This window comes from Magnolia sinica, chromosome 6 (assembly GCF_029962835.1).
Source record: "Magnolia sinica isolate HGM2019 chromosome 6, MsV1, whole genome shotgun sequence".
NCBI lineage: Eukaryota > Viridiplantae > Streptophyta > Magnoliopsida > Magnoliales > Magnoliaceae > Magnolia > Magnolia sinica.
The window spans coordinates 96,858,111-96,875,995 of record NC_080578.1 but is presented as its reverse complement, the minus strand read 5'-3'; the positions used below and the strand labels follow the sequence as shown (position 1 = coordinate 96,875,995).

Here is a 17,885-nt window from a genome sequence, read left to right as displayed (position 1 = left end):
GACTGATTGAAATTGGACTAATAATGGGCTGGCAAATCATGCATGCACAGCATACTACGACGACTTGGATCATTATGCCCATACGATTACGCTGCGTGTTGCGCTAATGACCAGTCGATCAATTTATGATGATGACCTGGATCCTCATGCCCATGCGATTACGCTGAGTGTTGCTCTGACGACCAGTCACATCCATGGGTGACGACCCCATTGCCTGTCTGGATATTCTTCCTGGGGCACCGACCGTCCAGATGATTTACCCAGGCCGATGATTGCATTCATGCATTCATGCATTTAATAAGACTGCATATACTGTGTTTTGGATTATTCGTGTGCTTTATGCTATTCCTTGTTTAGGGCGGCGGTGTGTAATCTTAAGGGGAGATCACACTGAGCTGGCCACTCATTCATCAATATTCAACCGTACAGAGGATGCAGGTACGGGAAACGTTGAGGACGAGGCAGGTCCGGAGGCGGTGGCCGTCGAGAAGGAGCCATATGATGAGATGCAGCAGGAGGTGGCAGCCTACTATGGGCTGAATCAGTAGTTTAGTCATCTATTCTATTTCAGTACATTCGGATTTTAAGGAAACTTGAGGTTTGTAAGTGGCCCCCAGCTGCGTGGGCCCGAATATTGTTCCTATTTTGAAGCCATATCTATGACATGATTCTCATTTCCGCTATATCGCACTTTGATTTATTGGTTGATCATCAGCTAACTCCTGGGTTCTTGGAATCCAAGTCGTGTACTCGGGTTCTGAAAACCAGGGTGTTACAATATCCAAGAAACATTGTGAAAAGGAATAACAAAACACTGAAAATGACATTTCACCAGAGAAAACCAACCTACATCACTAACCAAAAGAGCTTTCAACACCAACCTTACTTCTCTGACGAGTTGGGCCCCCTCTTCTTTCCAAATCCAACAACGGCTGTGACAAAACACCTGTTGTACTGCATGCGCTTGTGGGCTCTGCCCCGGGGCTTCTTCTTCTTATCCTGCTTTGCCACCTTCGGCGTCTGCCCCCTCACCTTCCCGGCACGTGCCAGCGACCCGTGTACCTTACCCATGGCGTATTTTAGGATTTACAGATACAGTGCCAACTAGCGGGAGTTTCTCTTCTTCGTCACGGCTTAGGATGAGGAAATCAGGGGGGCGAGAGAGAGAGAGAGAGAGAGAGAGAGAGAGAGAGAGAGAGAGAGAGAGAGGGCGGCGAGATAGAGGGCAGAGGGCAGGGGTAGGGCGCTCAAAAAGGGCTTAGGTTTTTTTTTTTTTTTTTTTTTTTTTGGTTTTAAACGAAGTCGGATTGAAGGTTTAGATCCACGGTTCCTGTCACAGTTTAGATCTACGGTTCGAATCAATGGTTCAGATCAATGGTTCGGTTAACGGTTCGGATCAACGGTTCAGTTCGGTTCTACAGGACCCTAAACCGGAACCGATCCGTAATCAACGATTCAGAAAATTTAGGAACCGGAACCGGACCATTAGCACCTTGGAACCGGACCAAACTAGACCGATCCAACGGTTCTGGTCCGGTTACATGGTTCTAACGGTTAGATGTGCACCCCTAGTAAGGACCCTGTACCATAAGCCATCCAGTTCGCTGATAGGCTGATTCAACCCTAACTCAGGCCATGACTCGACTCAAGACCAAGCAAGTGGGTCCCAGTCGCCTGAGTCTTTTAACCATGCACGCTTGTGCCCAAGCCCATGAGAGTCAAAGCCATTGTCACCTCTCGATCCTAACCAATCATGTGTGGCCAATTCATGAAAACATGCAGGGCCTCAATTCCAGGTCGGTAATTAGTGTCCCCACCCTGAGATATACCCGAATTCTTGTTCCCCTAGCTAAATGGGGCTCACCAAGATGTAAATGAGAAATCCACTCTGTTCATCAGTTTTCCAAGCTTACAATATAAAAGAAGCCCATAAATGAGGTAGATTAAAGACTCATACGAGCCAGTAACAAGAAATAGTAGGGATTGAACACCCACCATTGAAACCTGTGCAGGGGCATAAGAGTTCAAGATTATGCTTATATTTGAATTTTCAGCTCATCCCAGCATCAAAATAATCTTTTTAATGGCTTAGATGACATACAAACATTATGATGGGTTCCAGGTAAAGTTTCAACAGTGGGTATTTCCATTCTCACTATTTCCTGTCATGTGGCCCACTTGATTTTTAGATGTCTCATTTTTTTTTTTTAATGTTTTGAAATAGGCCTAACCCGAACTTGACCCAACTCGGTACCGAGTCCAGCATGCCTGACCCAATCCGAGTTCGTGTCTAGCCTAGACTAATCTGAACCGAATCCGACCTGGTCACAAGTATCCAGTTGGGTCGAGTCGGATTGGGCATAGTAGGTATCCATGGGTTGAAATCACAACTCAAAACCTAGATTCACTCGCCAGAATTGTTACCACTTCATCAACTACACGGTATCTCATATCTGAAATGTTATATTTGAGTTTTTTAAAAATATATACATACATGTAGGAGTCGAGTTTTGAATTGAGTCAAGTCAGTACAGAGTTGGGATTTGAGTAGGGTCGAGTCAAGTTACTGGGTGACTCAGACTCGACTCAGTTTGAGTTTGAATTAGACCGAGTCAACTCAATTTGGATCGACTCGCCCACTCGGTTCAATTCGAGTAATTCGGGTAGGACGTGTGAGTTTGCCTAGTGGAGTCATCTCATGCCAGCTCTAAATGCAATGTACCAACATGGGTCCGTTGCGACTAACCAAGGAAGTCAGCAAAGTCATCCCTGAAATCCAAAGTAGACTTGTTCTGCACCAAGCAAGAAATTTCAGGGCACCATCGTTCCAAACATAAAAATCACCATCAGCACACTTGCTTTGCACCCAGCAAGAAATTTCAGGGCACCATCGTTCCAAACATCAAAATCATCATCAGCACACTCGTTAGATTGCATCATCAGGGAGAATTTTGTTACGCTGTAATCTGTTTTCTTCTATTTGTTTATTTTTTCTTTTTTAATACCTGTTTGACTTCACCAATATTGTAAAATTTCATAAGATTTTGCACAATAAAAAAAATATCATGATATTTGTGCAACAACCGCACACTGACTTTTGAGTTTTATCTAATTTCCTGTGAACAGAAACCAAATTGCGTCTTAAAGCCGTGAAACAGAGACTACGGTTGGGTACATCTTCCTTCCTTCCTTTTTCTTCTTCTTTATTTTTAAGTAGAAATAATTTGATTTTCGATAATGGTCAGATCTTCCTAATTAATGTTTTGATGGAAAATAAATAAGTGCATGACACGTTGGTGGCCAAAAATCAGATAGATGCTACCATTAGGTGGGCCACACTGTAGAGAATAATGAAAAATCACCTAAAAAATCTCCAATTTCTTAGTGGTCTCGCTCCACCTGATGATTGAATTGGCATAAATTTTAGGGTGTTCTATCATCATGGTGGGCCGCAGATTTTGGATGGGTTGGATGTGATACGGCTACAATTGATGGACCATTGCATGAAAAGCTTGTTGGATTTGAACTGGATTTCAAGATGTTTAATGCTGCAATGATGTCCAGTCAATTGGACGATATTTTAGTCTTGGAAAAGCAGACGGTTGGTGTTGGGTTTCTCACAGGAGCAGACTCACCCAATTCGATCAGGCCATGACCCTGCAGTCTCACCTTAGATATATATGTTGTATATCCAAGCCGTTTATTTGGTTATTTTGGGCATTAGCTAAAAATAAATCAGTTCGAAATCTTAGGTCTACCTATGAGAGAGCGCCTGGTTTTTACACAAAGGAATCACAAAACGGCCTGGTTTTTTGGGGACGACTCTTATTCTGGCCTGGACAAAGTGTATATAAGGAATGGAAACTGTACATCAAATACCTTATCAGTATTTATGGAAGCCCTGTGGACCTACCATGATGTATGTATTTTATCCACACCATTTATTCATTGTACAGTAAGAGCTGATTTTAGGGATGTAGCCCAAAAATATCCAAAGCTCAAGTGAACTAAAACAATAGAAGGTAAGAATTGAAATAATCCTGATATCAATGTTGCTATGACCTAGCGTCACCTGTACACAACGGTCGTGCAAAAACTTATAGAAAGTTTAGAGGGTGGTGTAAGTGTGTGTGCAAGGTAAGTGCCAAGTATGTAATATCAGAGCAAAGCGGAGACACAGTAAGCCAAATATCATATACTGAGGATGCAATGCAATATGCAAATCCTGACGAGTCCACGAATACCGTCAGCCGTATCTATGCCATGCATCAAACCTACGCATATCGCGTGATCATGTAGGGGCAAATCTGTCTCACAAGGAATCCCATAAACATCTCATCCCAATGACATATGTTTTAATCAATCATCCCTCACAACATGCATACGAATAATGGGGTCCATAGAAGGACGGTGGATCTAGTCCAAATATCAAGATAGGCTCTAAACAGTGGATACACCAAACATGATACTGCGTATCCTTTTGTTTACGGAAAGGGGTGATATACATTACTTTGCCGAAGCTCACTGATTTAAAACGCGTCACGACAGTTAAGGAAAGAATCTAACTTATGGCACCATAACATCGGACGATGCTTCCGATGTGTGACAAAGTTTTACCTTCGCTGTATGCACAGTAGCCTGCCAATCATTGGTAGTTCGCCCAAGCCCTTAGGCCCTACCCACATTAGTGTCTGTCCACGTGTGCCCGCCCACGTGTGCAACAGTAATGGAGCGTCACAATATCCCCCATCGAGGGCAGAGTCGAGTTTAAGTACAATAAGTAGGCTTCCTCACCTTTTCTATCTTGCAATAAACTGGACTTCCCTATGGGGCCCAATATATACACAAGATGGGCTCCAAGTTGTGAGTAATTCCACAAGGCATGGTGTAAGTCACTATTATCAATGGGGGCCCAACGGTTTGGGTAGCCCAATAAGAGAAGATGGAAATGGGCTCGATAATAGGCTCTAAGGAGGTTTGCAACGTGGACATTTAACCACCATTGCACCTAGAGTACGACCCGCTATAGAATCTAACTTACAATGGGGAAATGGCCTCATACAATCACAATGGGCCTCATACAATCACAAGGGACCTCATACAATCATAATAGGCCTTATACAATCACAATGAGCCTTATCACATGGGCCTAATACACATCAAAATGGGCCGCATCACATAGGCCTAGTACACATCACAATGGGCCGCATCACGTGGGCTTAATACACATCACAATGGGCTACATCATATGGCCTAATACACATCACAATGGGCCATATATACATCATAATGGGCCCCATATATACATCACAATGGGCCATAAATACATCACATTAAGGTGGGCCCTGCACATACCAAATGGGCCCCACCAGATGGACAGCTTGGATCAAATACGTTCATCACATGGGTGCCACATAGATGGACGGTGCGAATATACAACATGGCACAAGGTGGGCCGTATAAGTGGATGGCATAGATGAAACACGTACAAAATAGTGGGCCCTGCGATTACACAGCAGGTGGGCCTTGCACAAATAGCAGGTGGGCCCTGCATGTGGCAGACAGGCCCCACCAAGCGGGCAGCGTGGATATGAAACACATATATCCTGGTGGATCACACTGGCCAGGTGGACGGTGTAGGTAAAACACATACCTCAAGGTGGGCCCCACTCCCACATGTGTAGCACGTGTGGGTGGGTCCTTCGTCTAGAAAAAGGATGGACTATGTGTATAGAATACATACATCTAGGTGGGTCCCACTGTCTAGTAAGCTGGATGGTGAGGATAAATCACATGCATCATGGTGGTTTCCACCGTCCAAATCGTGGACAGTGTGAATAAAATACATAAATTATGGGGGGTCCACTTGCACGGATGATGGGGATCCACCCATACATCACATGTGGGCCCCACGTGTGTGGTCAATGGATGAAACACCTACATCAGGTGGTCCCACGTGTGGACAGTGGGTAAAACACCTACATCAGGTGGGTCCACATGTCCCACGTGGACGATGGATAATACACATGCACCATGGGGTCCCACCGTCTAGAAACACTGGACGGTGAGGATATACAACACATTCTACAAGGCGGGCCCCACCCACATGGACGTTGGATATAACACATACCACATGATCAGTCTCACAGAGCTGGCTGACGTCAATACAACAGCTATATAGCTGCACTAGCTAATCTGCTTCCAGGCAGGTGGGGCCCACCATATATATATATATATATATATATATATATATATATATATATATATATAAACTGCTCTAGCGTCCACGCCTACTAGATGGCCTGGACACAAAACATCCTTAAGGTGGGGTCCATGTGCTGGATGCACATGTCTTCAAGGTGGGCCACATGTGCTACTGTGCAGCATGAATGAAATACATATATTATGGTGTGGCCCGTTAGACGGACAGCGTGGATGCAATAGATGTATGGTGTGAATAAAACCCAAATATAAGGGTGGGCGGCCTTGCAGCGGTTGGATGGTGTCTAACAGCGTCCCACGGATGGTCCAGTTGACCATTTGGACAATAAGATGGACAACCTGGATGCATTCCACATCAAAGTGGGGTTTGTGTACATGTGGCCCACCGGCCTTTGGGTCAAAGCTGATATTGATGTTTTCCTATCATCCAAACTGTCCTTCTAGACGGTCAGTCTAGCAGGGTGGACGGCAAGGCCGTCCCACTTGCCGGACGGTCAGGATTACCCCTAGGTGGGCCAGCAAAATAGGGAAAAGAGGGAGAGAGAGAGAGAGAGAGAGAGAGAGAGAGAGAGAGAGAGAGAGAGAGAGACGTGCTGTGGAGAAGAGTTCCGCCATTATGAGCTCCTCTCTATCATATAATGTACACATCAGGATGGGTCCCAAATCATGTGGGCTCTAAATTAAAAAATTATATCTAATGCTATGAACGCCCACCGATTTCACTTTTTCTTGGCTCATTGATCTCCCAAGCTCCTAAGCTTCCTCTTTAATGGAGGATGATGAAGATTAAAGAGCTAAGATGGGAGATGAGGGGGTAAGAAGTGGGCCACACTTGGCTCTCTTGGAATAGCTTGGATGTCCACTCCTTTGGTAGCTTGGAACGGTGGAGAGAATGAGAAGGAGAGAGAAGGTGATGGGATGAAAGGGATGGTTGAGTGATGGGTGTGAGTGATGGGTGGTATGGGTTGTATAAGAGAGTGACATGAGAGGCATGGGTTGTGTTGACTTTTGAATGAGAGAGGGATGGGTGTGATGGGATGTGACTTAACTAGTATTGATTGATTGATGTGATGTGATGTGATGTTTGGGTAGAGATTCTCTTAAGATTCGCAACATGCGGCATTTTTCTCAAAATATACGCCAGCCCACAACTCCTGGCCTGGGTATCGCATTGGTGCACAAGTCGTGGCGTTGGAACTGTGACGACGACGCGGTCGTTAAGGTATAAGTCTTGAGTCAAGTCTACTCAGATATACAGGACACGACTTAGGGTCGCGCATAAATGCCGATTATAAGTCTCATATTGCCGAAATTCGACGGGGAGGATCGTAGAAGTCTAAGGAATGGTATGGGCTAGGATACAGGCCTTACATAACATGCTCTTGAGCATAGAAAAATCTTCTTGGCATTGACACATCCTTTTGAAGTAGATTGCATAAAGGACGAGAGAGGTGACTAAAGTCCTTTATGAATCTTCTGTAAAATCCAGTGTCACACCCAAAAACTCAGAAACAGGGCTCACAAAATTTTCGATCGCCGAATCCGGCACCGACAGCCTCCGTAGTACTCATTCTCAGCTCTCGGCACCCATATAATAGGTTCCGATCCTAGGATCCTATAAGGAGGATTTTCAATATGAATTTGATTCACAGTAAGCATAACCATAAGCATAACCCACAAACAACAACCAATAACATCATCACAAATCCACTATGATAAAAAACTTTGAGTACAATGCGCATAAAGAGAAATACAATAACAGATTCAGAAGCTCCAGAAGTCTGCTGCACGGCCCAATCTCAATGCTGCTGCGGCATCCTAACGTCGCGTGCATAAGCTTATAGAAAGCTTAGAGGGTGGTGTAAGTATGTGCGTAATATGAGCATACTTAGAATGTAATATCAGAATAATATGGAATCATACTGATGAGTACATGAATGCAATCAACCGTACTAAGGCTATACAATGCAAGATATGAATGCTATCGACAATATCAAGAGCATGCGATGCGAGATGTAACTCAATGATGCCAATCCTTATCCGAATCCACAGATCAATGTAGCTCATCACTAGAGCACAAATATCAGTACAATTCTCACACTGGATAATCACCGGGGTTTAGTACACTCCAAATGACACTGCCCCTTTCTTAACCGCATAGTCCAAGTGAGCGTAAGAAACCTCACTGTTCGCCTAGCCAAAAACCTGCCAATACCTATCCGGTACGTCGATAGCGGACCCATTCATGAGCTGGTCATACTCAGCCTAACAATGGCCCCTACCCTCGGGCGAGTAAGGCCACACTCCCTTCCAACCGACCACGACACATTAAGAGACGAGGCCTCCTAGTATTCGGCCCTCGTGCGATCATATATCCACCCGGTCTCGACGTTGGAGTCATCCTTTGATACTATCGGGTTTAGAAATTTTCACCAAGGACATCTATGGCGCCCCGATGCTCGTAACAGTATTTTCGGTGTCTGATCCTGCCATCTATGATATGCCTATGGAGCCCATAGCCCTGATGTCCCTAGGGCGTATAGTAATCATGTCATACAAATGCGAGGTGCATGAATCACACTATCAGTCATGCAGTAATCCTGCACGTACCGCGCACTCATGTGAGGTAACTCTGCCTATCAGGGAACCACATAAACAATTTGCCCGAAGGCATATGCTATGATCAATCACTCTTTATATCAAGCATACATATGATGCATATGAGCATGAATCATGGAGCTATACTAAGCATGTTATATAGTGATGAACTCTATTTATAATGAAGATGGGCCTAGACAGCCTACACACTACAAGTATAGGCCTAACAATGGGCCCTAGGGAGAGTTACAATGCGAACATTTAACCATCATTGCTCTTACAATGTGGACGTCAAACCATCATTGCTCCTGAGGCATGGCCTGCCGTAAACATCATAGTGGAATCACACATTGCAATGGACCTCATATACATCACATTCGGCCTCACACAAAAGCCTCACATACATCTCATTGGGCCTCACTCATAGTCTTTATATACATCACATTGGACCTTAACCCATGGGCCTCAATATACATCAAGTGGGCCATATCAATGAGCCGCACTAATGGGCCTCATATGCATTAAGTGGGCCGCACCAATGGGACTCATATACATTAAGTGGACCGCATCAATGGGCCAATATACATTAAGTGGGCCGCACCAACGGGCCAATATACATCAAGTGGGCCGCACCAATGGGCCAATATACATCAAGTGGGCTGCATCATCTACACCATTCATCTATTTTTGGAGATCATTTTAGTGAATTAACCAAAAAAAGGATCACATCGGAGGATCATCTAGACCATACCACAAATAATAGTGGAGATAATGATTTCCACCCTTAAAATTACCGGGGCCCACCATAACGTTTATTTTCCATCCAATCTATCCATACGGTCACAAAGACCTGGTTAAAGAGGCAAAACAAATATCATTTTGATCCAAAACTTCTATACTCCCAAAGAGTTTCAATGGTGGACGATCAATCCCCACTGATTTCTGCAGTGTGGTCCGCCTGATAGATCTGCCTCATTTTTAGTCTTAAGCCATGAGACGATCTTGCCAATTAGATGGACGGTTTGGATGTAACACATACATCAACAGCCCCCATAGAACTAGTGATGTCATGGGGCCCACTGATGGACAGTATAGGTGAAGCACATACATTGTGCAGACCCACAAGGCCTGCTGACGTTGTCAGTAGCCACATAGCTAGTGTGTGGTGTCCACATACATGTATGGATTTTCAACAGATGGATGGCGTGGAATACAAAGCACACATCACGGTGGATTTTCAACAAATGGACTGCGCAGATGAAGCACTGCATCATGGTGGGGCCGTACATGGCACCGTCCAGATGGACGGTGCTGATGAAACACATTCCTTTAAGGTGGGTCCCACGGAACTTGTTGACGTCTCACATTAGCTGTATAGCTGGTGTGAGATACACCAACCAATCCATTTCTCCAGCATGTGGGTCCCACGTGGGGCCCACCACACATATGGTATATGTATATATCACATATTATATTATATATTATATTATTTTACTTTATTATTATTATTATTATTATTTTTTGAAAGGGTCCAGCGTCCAGACCCTGGACACTGGACGGTCAGTGTGGATACATCACAAGCGTCTTACCGTTCAGGGGTTTGGAAGGTGTGGATCCAACACAACATTAAGGTGGGTCCACACGTGTGGCCCACCTCCTCTTGGATTATTCTGATATTTGTGTTTTCTCTAAATTTAGGCCCGTCTAGACGGTCGGGCAGCAAGCCCGTCTGTTGGACAGTCTAGCAAAATGGGCCCCATAAATGGATGGCATGGATATAACATATCATGGTGGGCCATACATACACACACCAGGTGGGCCACACACATCATCACCATAATAATAATAATAATAATAATAATAATAATAAGAAGAAGAAGAAGAAGAAGAAGAAGAAGAAGAAGAAGAAGAGAGAGAGAGAGAGAGAGAGAGAGAGAGAGAGATCGGTGTAATGGAGGGACCTCGCTACTATGGGCCCCTCATATGACTACAACACATACATCAAATTTGGTCCCATCACAAGTGGGCCATCAAATTGAAAGTCAACGGTGGATCACCCACCTATTGGCCTCCTTCTTTAACTCCTTGAACTCCTAGGGTCCTTGGCTTCGATCTTGATGGAGGATGATGAAGATTGGACGGCTAAGATGGGAGATTGGGGTAGAGAAGTGGGCCACACTTGGGTTTTGGAATGCTTAGACGTTGCTCGCTTGGAAGCTTGAGAGTGAAGAGAGATAATGAGAGAGAGAAAGAGAAGTGATGGATGAAATTAAAGAGATGGGATGGGTGTAAGGAAGGGATGGGTTGGGTTGAATTTTGGGTGAGAGAGGGATGGGTGGAGAGAGAGAGAGAGAGAGAGAGAGAGAGAGAGAGAGTTGACTTTAGGTAAGGGTGGTGTAAGAGGGGGATGGTTGCTTGTACTTGACTTGATTGATTGATGGGATGGGTTGTAGAGATTCTCTCAAAATTTACACGCGGCATTTTCCTCGAAATGAACGCGTGCCCACATCTTCTGGCCTGGGTATCGTATCGGTGTGCAAGACACGATGATGGAACCGCGGCGACGACGCGGTTGCTAGGATACAAATTTTGAGTAGAGCCGGTATAAATCTTTGGGATGCGACTTAGGGTCGCGCGCAATTGCCAATTATAGGTCACATGTCACCAAAATTCCACCGGGGGGACCGCAGAAGCTTACGTAATGATACAGACTATGATACGGGCCTTACATCCAGTGTGTCCTATAAAGGATCATACGTCTCGTATGTCCTTGGGCGGAGGTAAGTTAGAGATAAGATTAATTTTAGCCTTATCTACCTCAATTTCTTTGGACGAGATGATATGTCCAAGGACAATCCCCTTACAAACCATGAAATGACACTTCTCTCAATTTAGTACCAAATTCTTTTCCTCACATTGCTTCAGTACATTTTTCAAAATTTCCAAGCATTTGCTGAAGGATGGACCAAAAACTAAGAAATCATCCATGAAGACCTCTAGATATTGGTCTAACATATAAAAAAATACTCAACATACATCGCTTAAAGGTAGCAGAGGCATTACACAGTCCAAATCACATCCTTTAAAAAGCAAAGGTGCCGAAAGGACATGTGAACGTGGTCTTTTCTTAGTCTTCAAGGGCTATCTCAATCTGATTGTAGCCCGAATATCCGTCAAGGAAACAGTAATAAGAACGACCAGCTTGCCTTTCCAAAATTTGATCGATAAAGGGCAAAGGAAAGTGGTCCTTCCTCGTGATGGTATTCAACTTCCTATAGTCAATGTACATTCTCCAACCAGTAGTGACTAGTTGGCATGAGTTCATTGTCAGCATTGGCTACGATGGTAATTTCAAACTTCTGAGGAACCACTTGAGTTGGACTCACTCATTAACTATCGGATATTGGGTATATGATACCCATATTCAATAGTTTAAGTACCTCGAGCATATCATGTTTGGATTTAATCTACATTGTAGTTACTGGGAGGTCTTCGCATTATCCTCCAAATAAATGTGGTGAGTAGAAATCAAAAGGTCAATTCCCTTGAGGTTCGCAATCGACCATCCAAGGGATCTCTTATGCTCAATGAGAGTAGAGATAAGCATACTCTCTTGTTCTTGCTTAAGGTGGGAAGAAATCACCACCGGGTATGTCTTATCTTGACCTAAATAGACATATTTCAAATTAGAGGGTAAAGGTTTTAGCTTAAGCTTCGGTGCCTTGAGGTTAGACGGTAGAGACATTACATCGGTTTGGGGCAATTCCTCAAATTGTGGCCTCCACTGGTTAACTTCAAGTACCAGCATAGTATTAACCATGACACCCATCTCCCTAATCATATCATTATCAAAATCATGGGAGTGGGCCAGGAACATCTCTAGAGGGTCAGAGGATAAGGTTAAAAGTGTTCTATCTTCCACGAAAGAATTGATCATGTTAATATCATAGGAATTGTCATCATCTTCTAACTGTTTGCTAGTATGGAAAAAGATATTCAACTTCAATGTCATATTTTCAAAAGACAAACTCATGACTCCATTACTGTAATTACTGATTGCATTTGATATGACAAGGAATGGGTAACCAAGAATGATAGGTATTTGAGTGCTTATGTCTACGATGGGTTGAGTATCCAAGATAATAAAATCTATTGGGTAGTAGAATTTGTCAACCTGGACCAACACATCTTTAATTATCCCTCTCGGTACTCGAACTAAGCGATCGGGAAGTAACGTAGTCTGGGTAGGTTTTAATTCACCTAGACCTAGTTGTTTATAGACCGAGTATGGGATCAGATTTATGCTCGCTCCTAAATAAAGAAGTGTGTGCTTACTGTGGTAATTCCCAGTTACAAAAGCAATGGTTGGGCTATCGGGATCTTTGTATTTCTGTTGCACATCTTGCTTTAGGATGACGCTCACTTTTTCTGTTAGAAAGATTTTCTTTCAAATATTTTGCTGTCTTTTAGTCGTACATAAGTCTTTCAAAAATTTAAAACATGAAGGTATTTGTTTAACCACATCCAGTAGAGGGATATTGACCTTCACCTGTTTCAGCACCTCTATAATGTCCTAAGAGTTACAGAGAGGTTTTGTTGCAATCAACCGTTAGAGGAATGGTGTAATCGGCTTACCTTGAAGTTCTGATTCTAAATCTTGTGGAGTATTACTAGGTCTATCAGTTTCATCTACTTCCAGGTTCTTAGACTTTTTAGCCCTTACCAGAATATATTTGTCAATTATCTTCCCACTCATAAGTGTGGTGATAGACTTAGCTTGCTCTATTTGATTTGAAGAGCTTGAATCACTTATTTCATATTACGGTTTAGGATTGAGGAAAGGTTGAGCTGGAAGAATCCTTTTTTTCCCAATTAATTTTTTTGTCTCACGCCCTTATAAGGCCTTTGAAAGGTCCTAAAGGGTTTGCAATATACTCTGATTGATAAGTTCTTAGTTTTGAATATGTTTCCTGACTGGATCCTCTTGAGGTTTCCCTTGATTCAAGAATTGGTTAGGGATTCCTTGAGGACTAGCAGTTTGTCCATTCCTCCAACTAAAATTCAAATGATTTCTCCAACTAGGATTGTATGTGTTAGAGATGGGTCCATTGAAAGGTCTTTGGTAGTTTTTCATGGCATTCGATTGCTCGTTCAGTGCCTCTTGAAAAGCAAGTATTGTTGGGCAATTTTCAGTTGTATGTATGTTGTAAGCATAGATACCGCAAACAACTTCCTTAGCCTTATCTTTCTTAAGTTCCATAGCCTCAACCTTCCTTGCGAGACTGGCCACTTTAGTATTTATATCATTATCCTTTTTCAGCAAATATATCCTACCCCTCCCTTACTTGAGTAGGCTTAAATGTGGTGCTAAGTTTTGGGGAGATGTCCCATGATTGTGCGGTCTGAGCGAGTTTGTCAAAGTAATCCCACACTACATCGACATTTTTGTTCATAAACTCCCCATTGCACATTGTCTCGATGAATTGGTGCATAGAAGATGTCAGTCCATCGTGAAAAAAAGTTGTTCTACGCCACATTTCAAAACCATGTTGTGGCATGAACTGTCTAGATCCTTGAACTGCTCCCAACATCGGAAGAATGTTTCAATTTTCTTTTAGGCGAAGTCCATGATCGACTTCCTGATGGCGTTCGTCTTATGGTATAAAAAGAATTTTTTTATGAACTCTATCATGTCATTCCATGTACCAATATATCGCGGATGTAGTGAGTGCAACCACGTCTTAACTTTTTCTTTCAAAGAGAAAGGAAAGAGTTTCAGCCTGACCGTATCATCAAACATGTTAAGAAAGTATAAAGTGGCTATAACCTCGTTAAACTCTTGCAAGTGAAGGTATGGACTTTTAGATTCAAGTCCAAGGAACTTTGGAAGGAGTTGGATCACTCCAAGCTTAATATCCATGTTTCCTGTGTTTCCTGGAAAAACCATACTAGAAAGGGTGCTCACCCCTGGAGTTTGTAAATAGTCTCATAAAGTACGAGGCGGGGGTGCTCAATGCACCTCGTTCTCATGTTGGATTTCCTCCACCCTAGGTTGAGGTGGGTTTGGAGGTTGATTAGCCAGTTGATTTGCAGCTATAACTTCGACTAACTCTGTGGATCTCGAGTGGTGTCTAATCCTTTGATGGATAGATAACCCCTCAACTAATCCTCCTTCACTCAAGAGACGTCGAGTGTTGTCACGGACCCACTTAGGCATGAAACACTCTCAACCCTCAATTTCAGAATCTAACCTAAACCTAAAAAGAAAAAGGGAAATAGAAATCTAGAAATAGAAAAAGAGAGAATTAGAAAAAAAGTTACCAAATTAGAAGTTTCTATGTTAGGATCCTGCAAAAGAAATAGGAAAGTAAATTAGTTTCTAAAAAAGAGAAATAGAAAGTTTCTAAAAATATAAAGATGAGTTAGTTTCTAAAAATAAATTAGGAAAGTTTCTTAAAAAAAAAACCTAGTTACCAAAAACAAAAAAGGAAAGTTTCTAAACCTAAAAAAGGGAAAGTGAGTAATTTTTTACAAAAGAAATAAAAAAGCAACCAAGTTTCTAAAAAAAAAAAAAAGAAAAGAAAAGGGAAAGTTTCTAAAAATAGAAAATAAGTTAGTTTCTAAAAAAGAAAAAGGAAAGTAAACTAGTTTCTAAAAACAGATTAAGAAAGTTTCTAAAAACAAATTAGGAAAGTTTCTATCTAGAATTAGAAAGCAAATTAGTTTTTAAAAACAGAAAAGGAAAGTTTCTAAACCTAGAAATCGAAAGCTAAGTTAATTTCTAAAATAATTCATAAAAAACCCTAACCTAAAAATAGAAAGTAGAAAACCCTAATCTTAAATTAATTCCAAACTTATTTAATCTCAGAAAACCGCAACTATTAGTCCTTGACAACGGCTCCAAAAACTTGTTCACAACCCCAAGTGTAGGGTTGCGATGCAGTAATAATCTCGGTGAGACCGAGGTCGAATCCACAGGGACTAATCTCGTGTGTATTCTGAAAGCAACTAGAAGTAGAACTAGAAAAAGATATGAATCTAAATATGGAATTAAAGGGAGTAATTGTGAAGTGTATAATTAGAAACTTAAGAATTTAAAGGTGGAAACTAGGATTTCTAAGGATCCACTTGTAGCAATCAGGGTGATTCCTTACTTGAAGATATAAAAACTAAGTTCAAATCTGAACTTCCTTTGACCTAATTCTCAAAAGAGAAGAATTATGATAATTGGCAGGGATTCCATCACCAAACCATGCCCATGAGACGATCGTAAACAATAGGATTTACCAATCCCATAATCTCAAAACAATAAAAGAAGATATTCAAAGCTATTGCAGATCTACTGTAATTTAAGTCACAATAAATTATTAAAAACTTAAAGTATTCCTTAAGTATCAAACTAGAATCAAAGTAAGTTTAACATAAACATGAATCAAAATAATAAAAACATCCCATTATGCTACAAGCTTCACCTCTTAGCCCTATCTAAGAGGTTTAACCAACCATAGACATGATTGGACCAAAGTCTCTTAAGAAAAACATGAAAACAACTAAAAAAGAAGAAGAAAAACTCTTGACGACAGCTTCTCCACCCTTTTGCTCCACTCCTTAAACCCTAGAAGATGCCTAGGGACATCTTAGGGAGTCTTATTTATAGTTATAAAACTCTAACTTACCCACCTAGTTGGAAAACTATAGAAACTGCCTTAAATTTATGCAGTTTGATAAAATAGAATTCACTCTACATAGTTTTTCAAAATAGACTTCACTTTGCGCAATTTCACAGAATGACTCAGAGTTTCAAATATGCTTTTTTAGGATGATTTCAGGATTCCTTTTCTTTACTTCAAATCTTTGATTTTCTTCATTCCTCACTTAGTTTTCTTGAATCTTTGGCATGTGGATTATTCAATTTTAGTTTCCTAAGATCCATCCCTTGCCTTGGTGATTCTTGAGCATCAAATCCATGTTTTTAGCACCATTTTCAATCTAAGCTCTTAAATTCACCTTGTAACACAAACATGTGTAAAATAGAACATTAAACATTATCATGTTCATAAAACCAAGATATAAATGGAGGATAATATGCAATATTTGACCCTCAACAATAAGTGTCCTATTTGGCTTAATCGTGTTATTCTACTAATTTTTCTAAGCACCTTTCATGTTGGAAACAACTCCTAAAGCTCAAAGGATATAGAGTTATAATTAAACTAAAACTTATTATAAATAGTAAAAATGAAAATAAAATGATTTTTTGACCATCGATCTGATGGAATCTCACAAATTTGGCATGGGAAACCCGGCATAGTAGGGTTGAGTGGCTAAAGTAGCTTCTCCTACCCAAAATCGTATATGGTACGTCAAATAACTTATTTTGGTTTGTGAGATATGCTTGTTTTAAGGTTTTGACAGTCCAGATCACTTTTGCCTCCAATCGGGCCTTGTTTGGTCCATCTTGGATATAAAAGTGTCAGCGACCCACTTAACATCAGTTCCCTCCACTTCAAAAGAACTCGTCCTCGAGTTCTCATCCTGCTTTGGTTTATGATACTTGGTTAGGTTTGCGATGTTGAAAGTACGCGAGATCTCCATGTCATCCAAAAGATCAACAATGTAAGCATTGTCATTGATCTTTTGAAGGATCGGTACTGGTCCAATCTTCTTGCTCTTCAACTTGTTATAAATCCCGATCGAAAATCTCTCTTTGCGTAGATGAATCATAACTTGGTCGCCCTCCTCAAACACATTTTGTCACTGATGCTTGTTGACTTGCTCTGTGTATTTGTAGTTCAAGGCATGCAACTTGGCTTACACCTCCGCATGAATGCCCATGATTTGGTCCGCCATATTTTCTGCTGCAATGCTCATGCCCAGAAGCTTGGGTAAAGGTACCAAGTCAAGTGTGTGGCGAGGCACTTGACCATAAATAATCTCGAATGGAGACTTTCCTGCTGAGTGATTCACCATATTGTTGAATGTAAACTCCACTTGAGACAAGGCCAAATCCCACTATTTTAGTTTGTCCCCTAAAATCCACCGAAGGAAGTTTCCCAACGTGTGAT

At 41.8% G+C, this 17,885-nt stretch overlaps 2 protein-coding genes across 3 annotated transcripts in view; one reads left to right on the top strand and one right to left on the bottom strand.

The window, feature by feature from the left end:
• LOC131249182 (disease resistance protein SUMM2-like) overlaps positions 1-17,885 on the top strand; it is a 169,531-nt gene that overhangs the window by 88,976 nt on the left and 62,670 nt on the right. For both annotated transcript variants that reach the window (XM_058249800.1, XM_058249799.1), the window contains exon 2: positions 3,127-3,171. The gene's annotated coding sequence lies outside the window, so the exon portion shown is untranslated. The remainder of the gene's footprint in view (positions 1-3,126; positions 3,172-17,885) is intronic.
• On the bottom strand, positions 805-1,169 carry LOC131249185 (small ribosomal subunit protein eS30z/eS30y/eS30x-like). The gene has a single exon (XM_058249804.1). It carries the CDS (start codon positions 1,069-1,071, stop codon positions 883-885), a length of 189 nt encoding a protein of 62 aa, XP_058105787.1. The 5' UTR covers positions 1,072-1,169; the 3' UTR covers positions 805-882.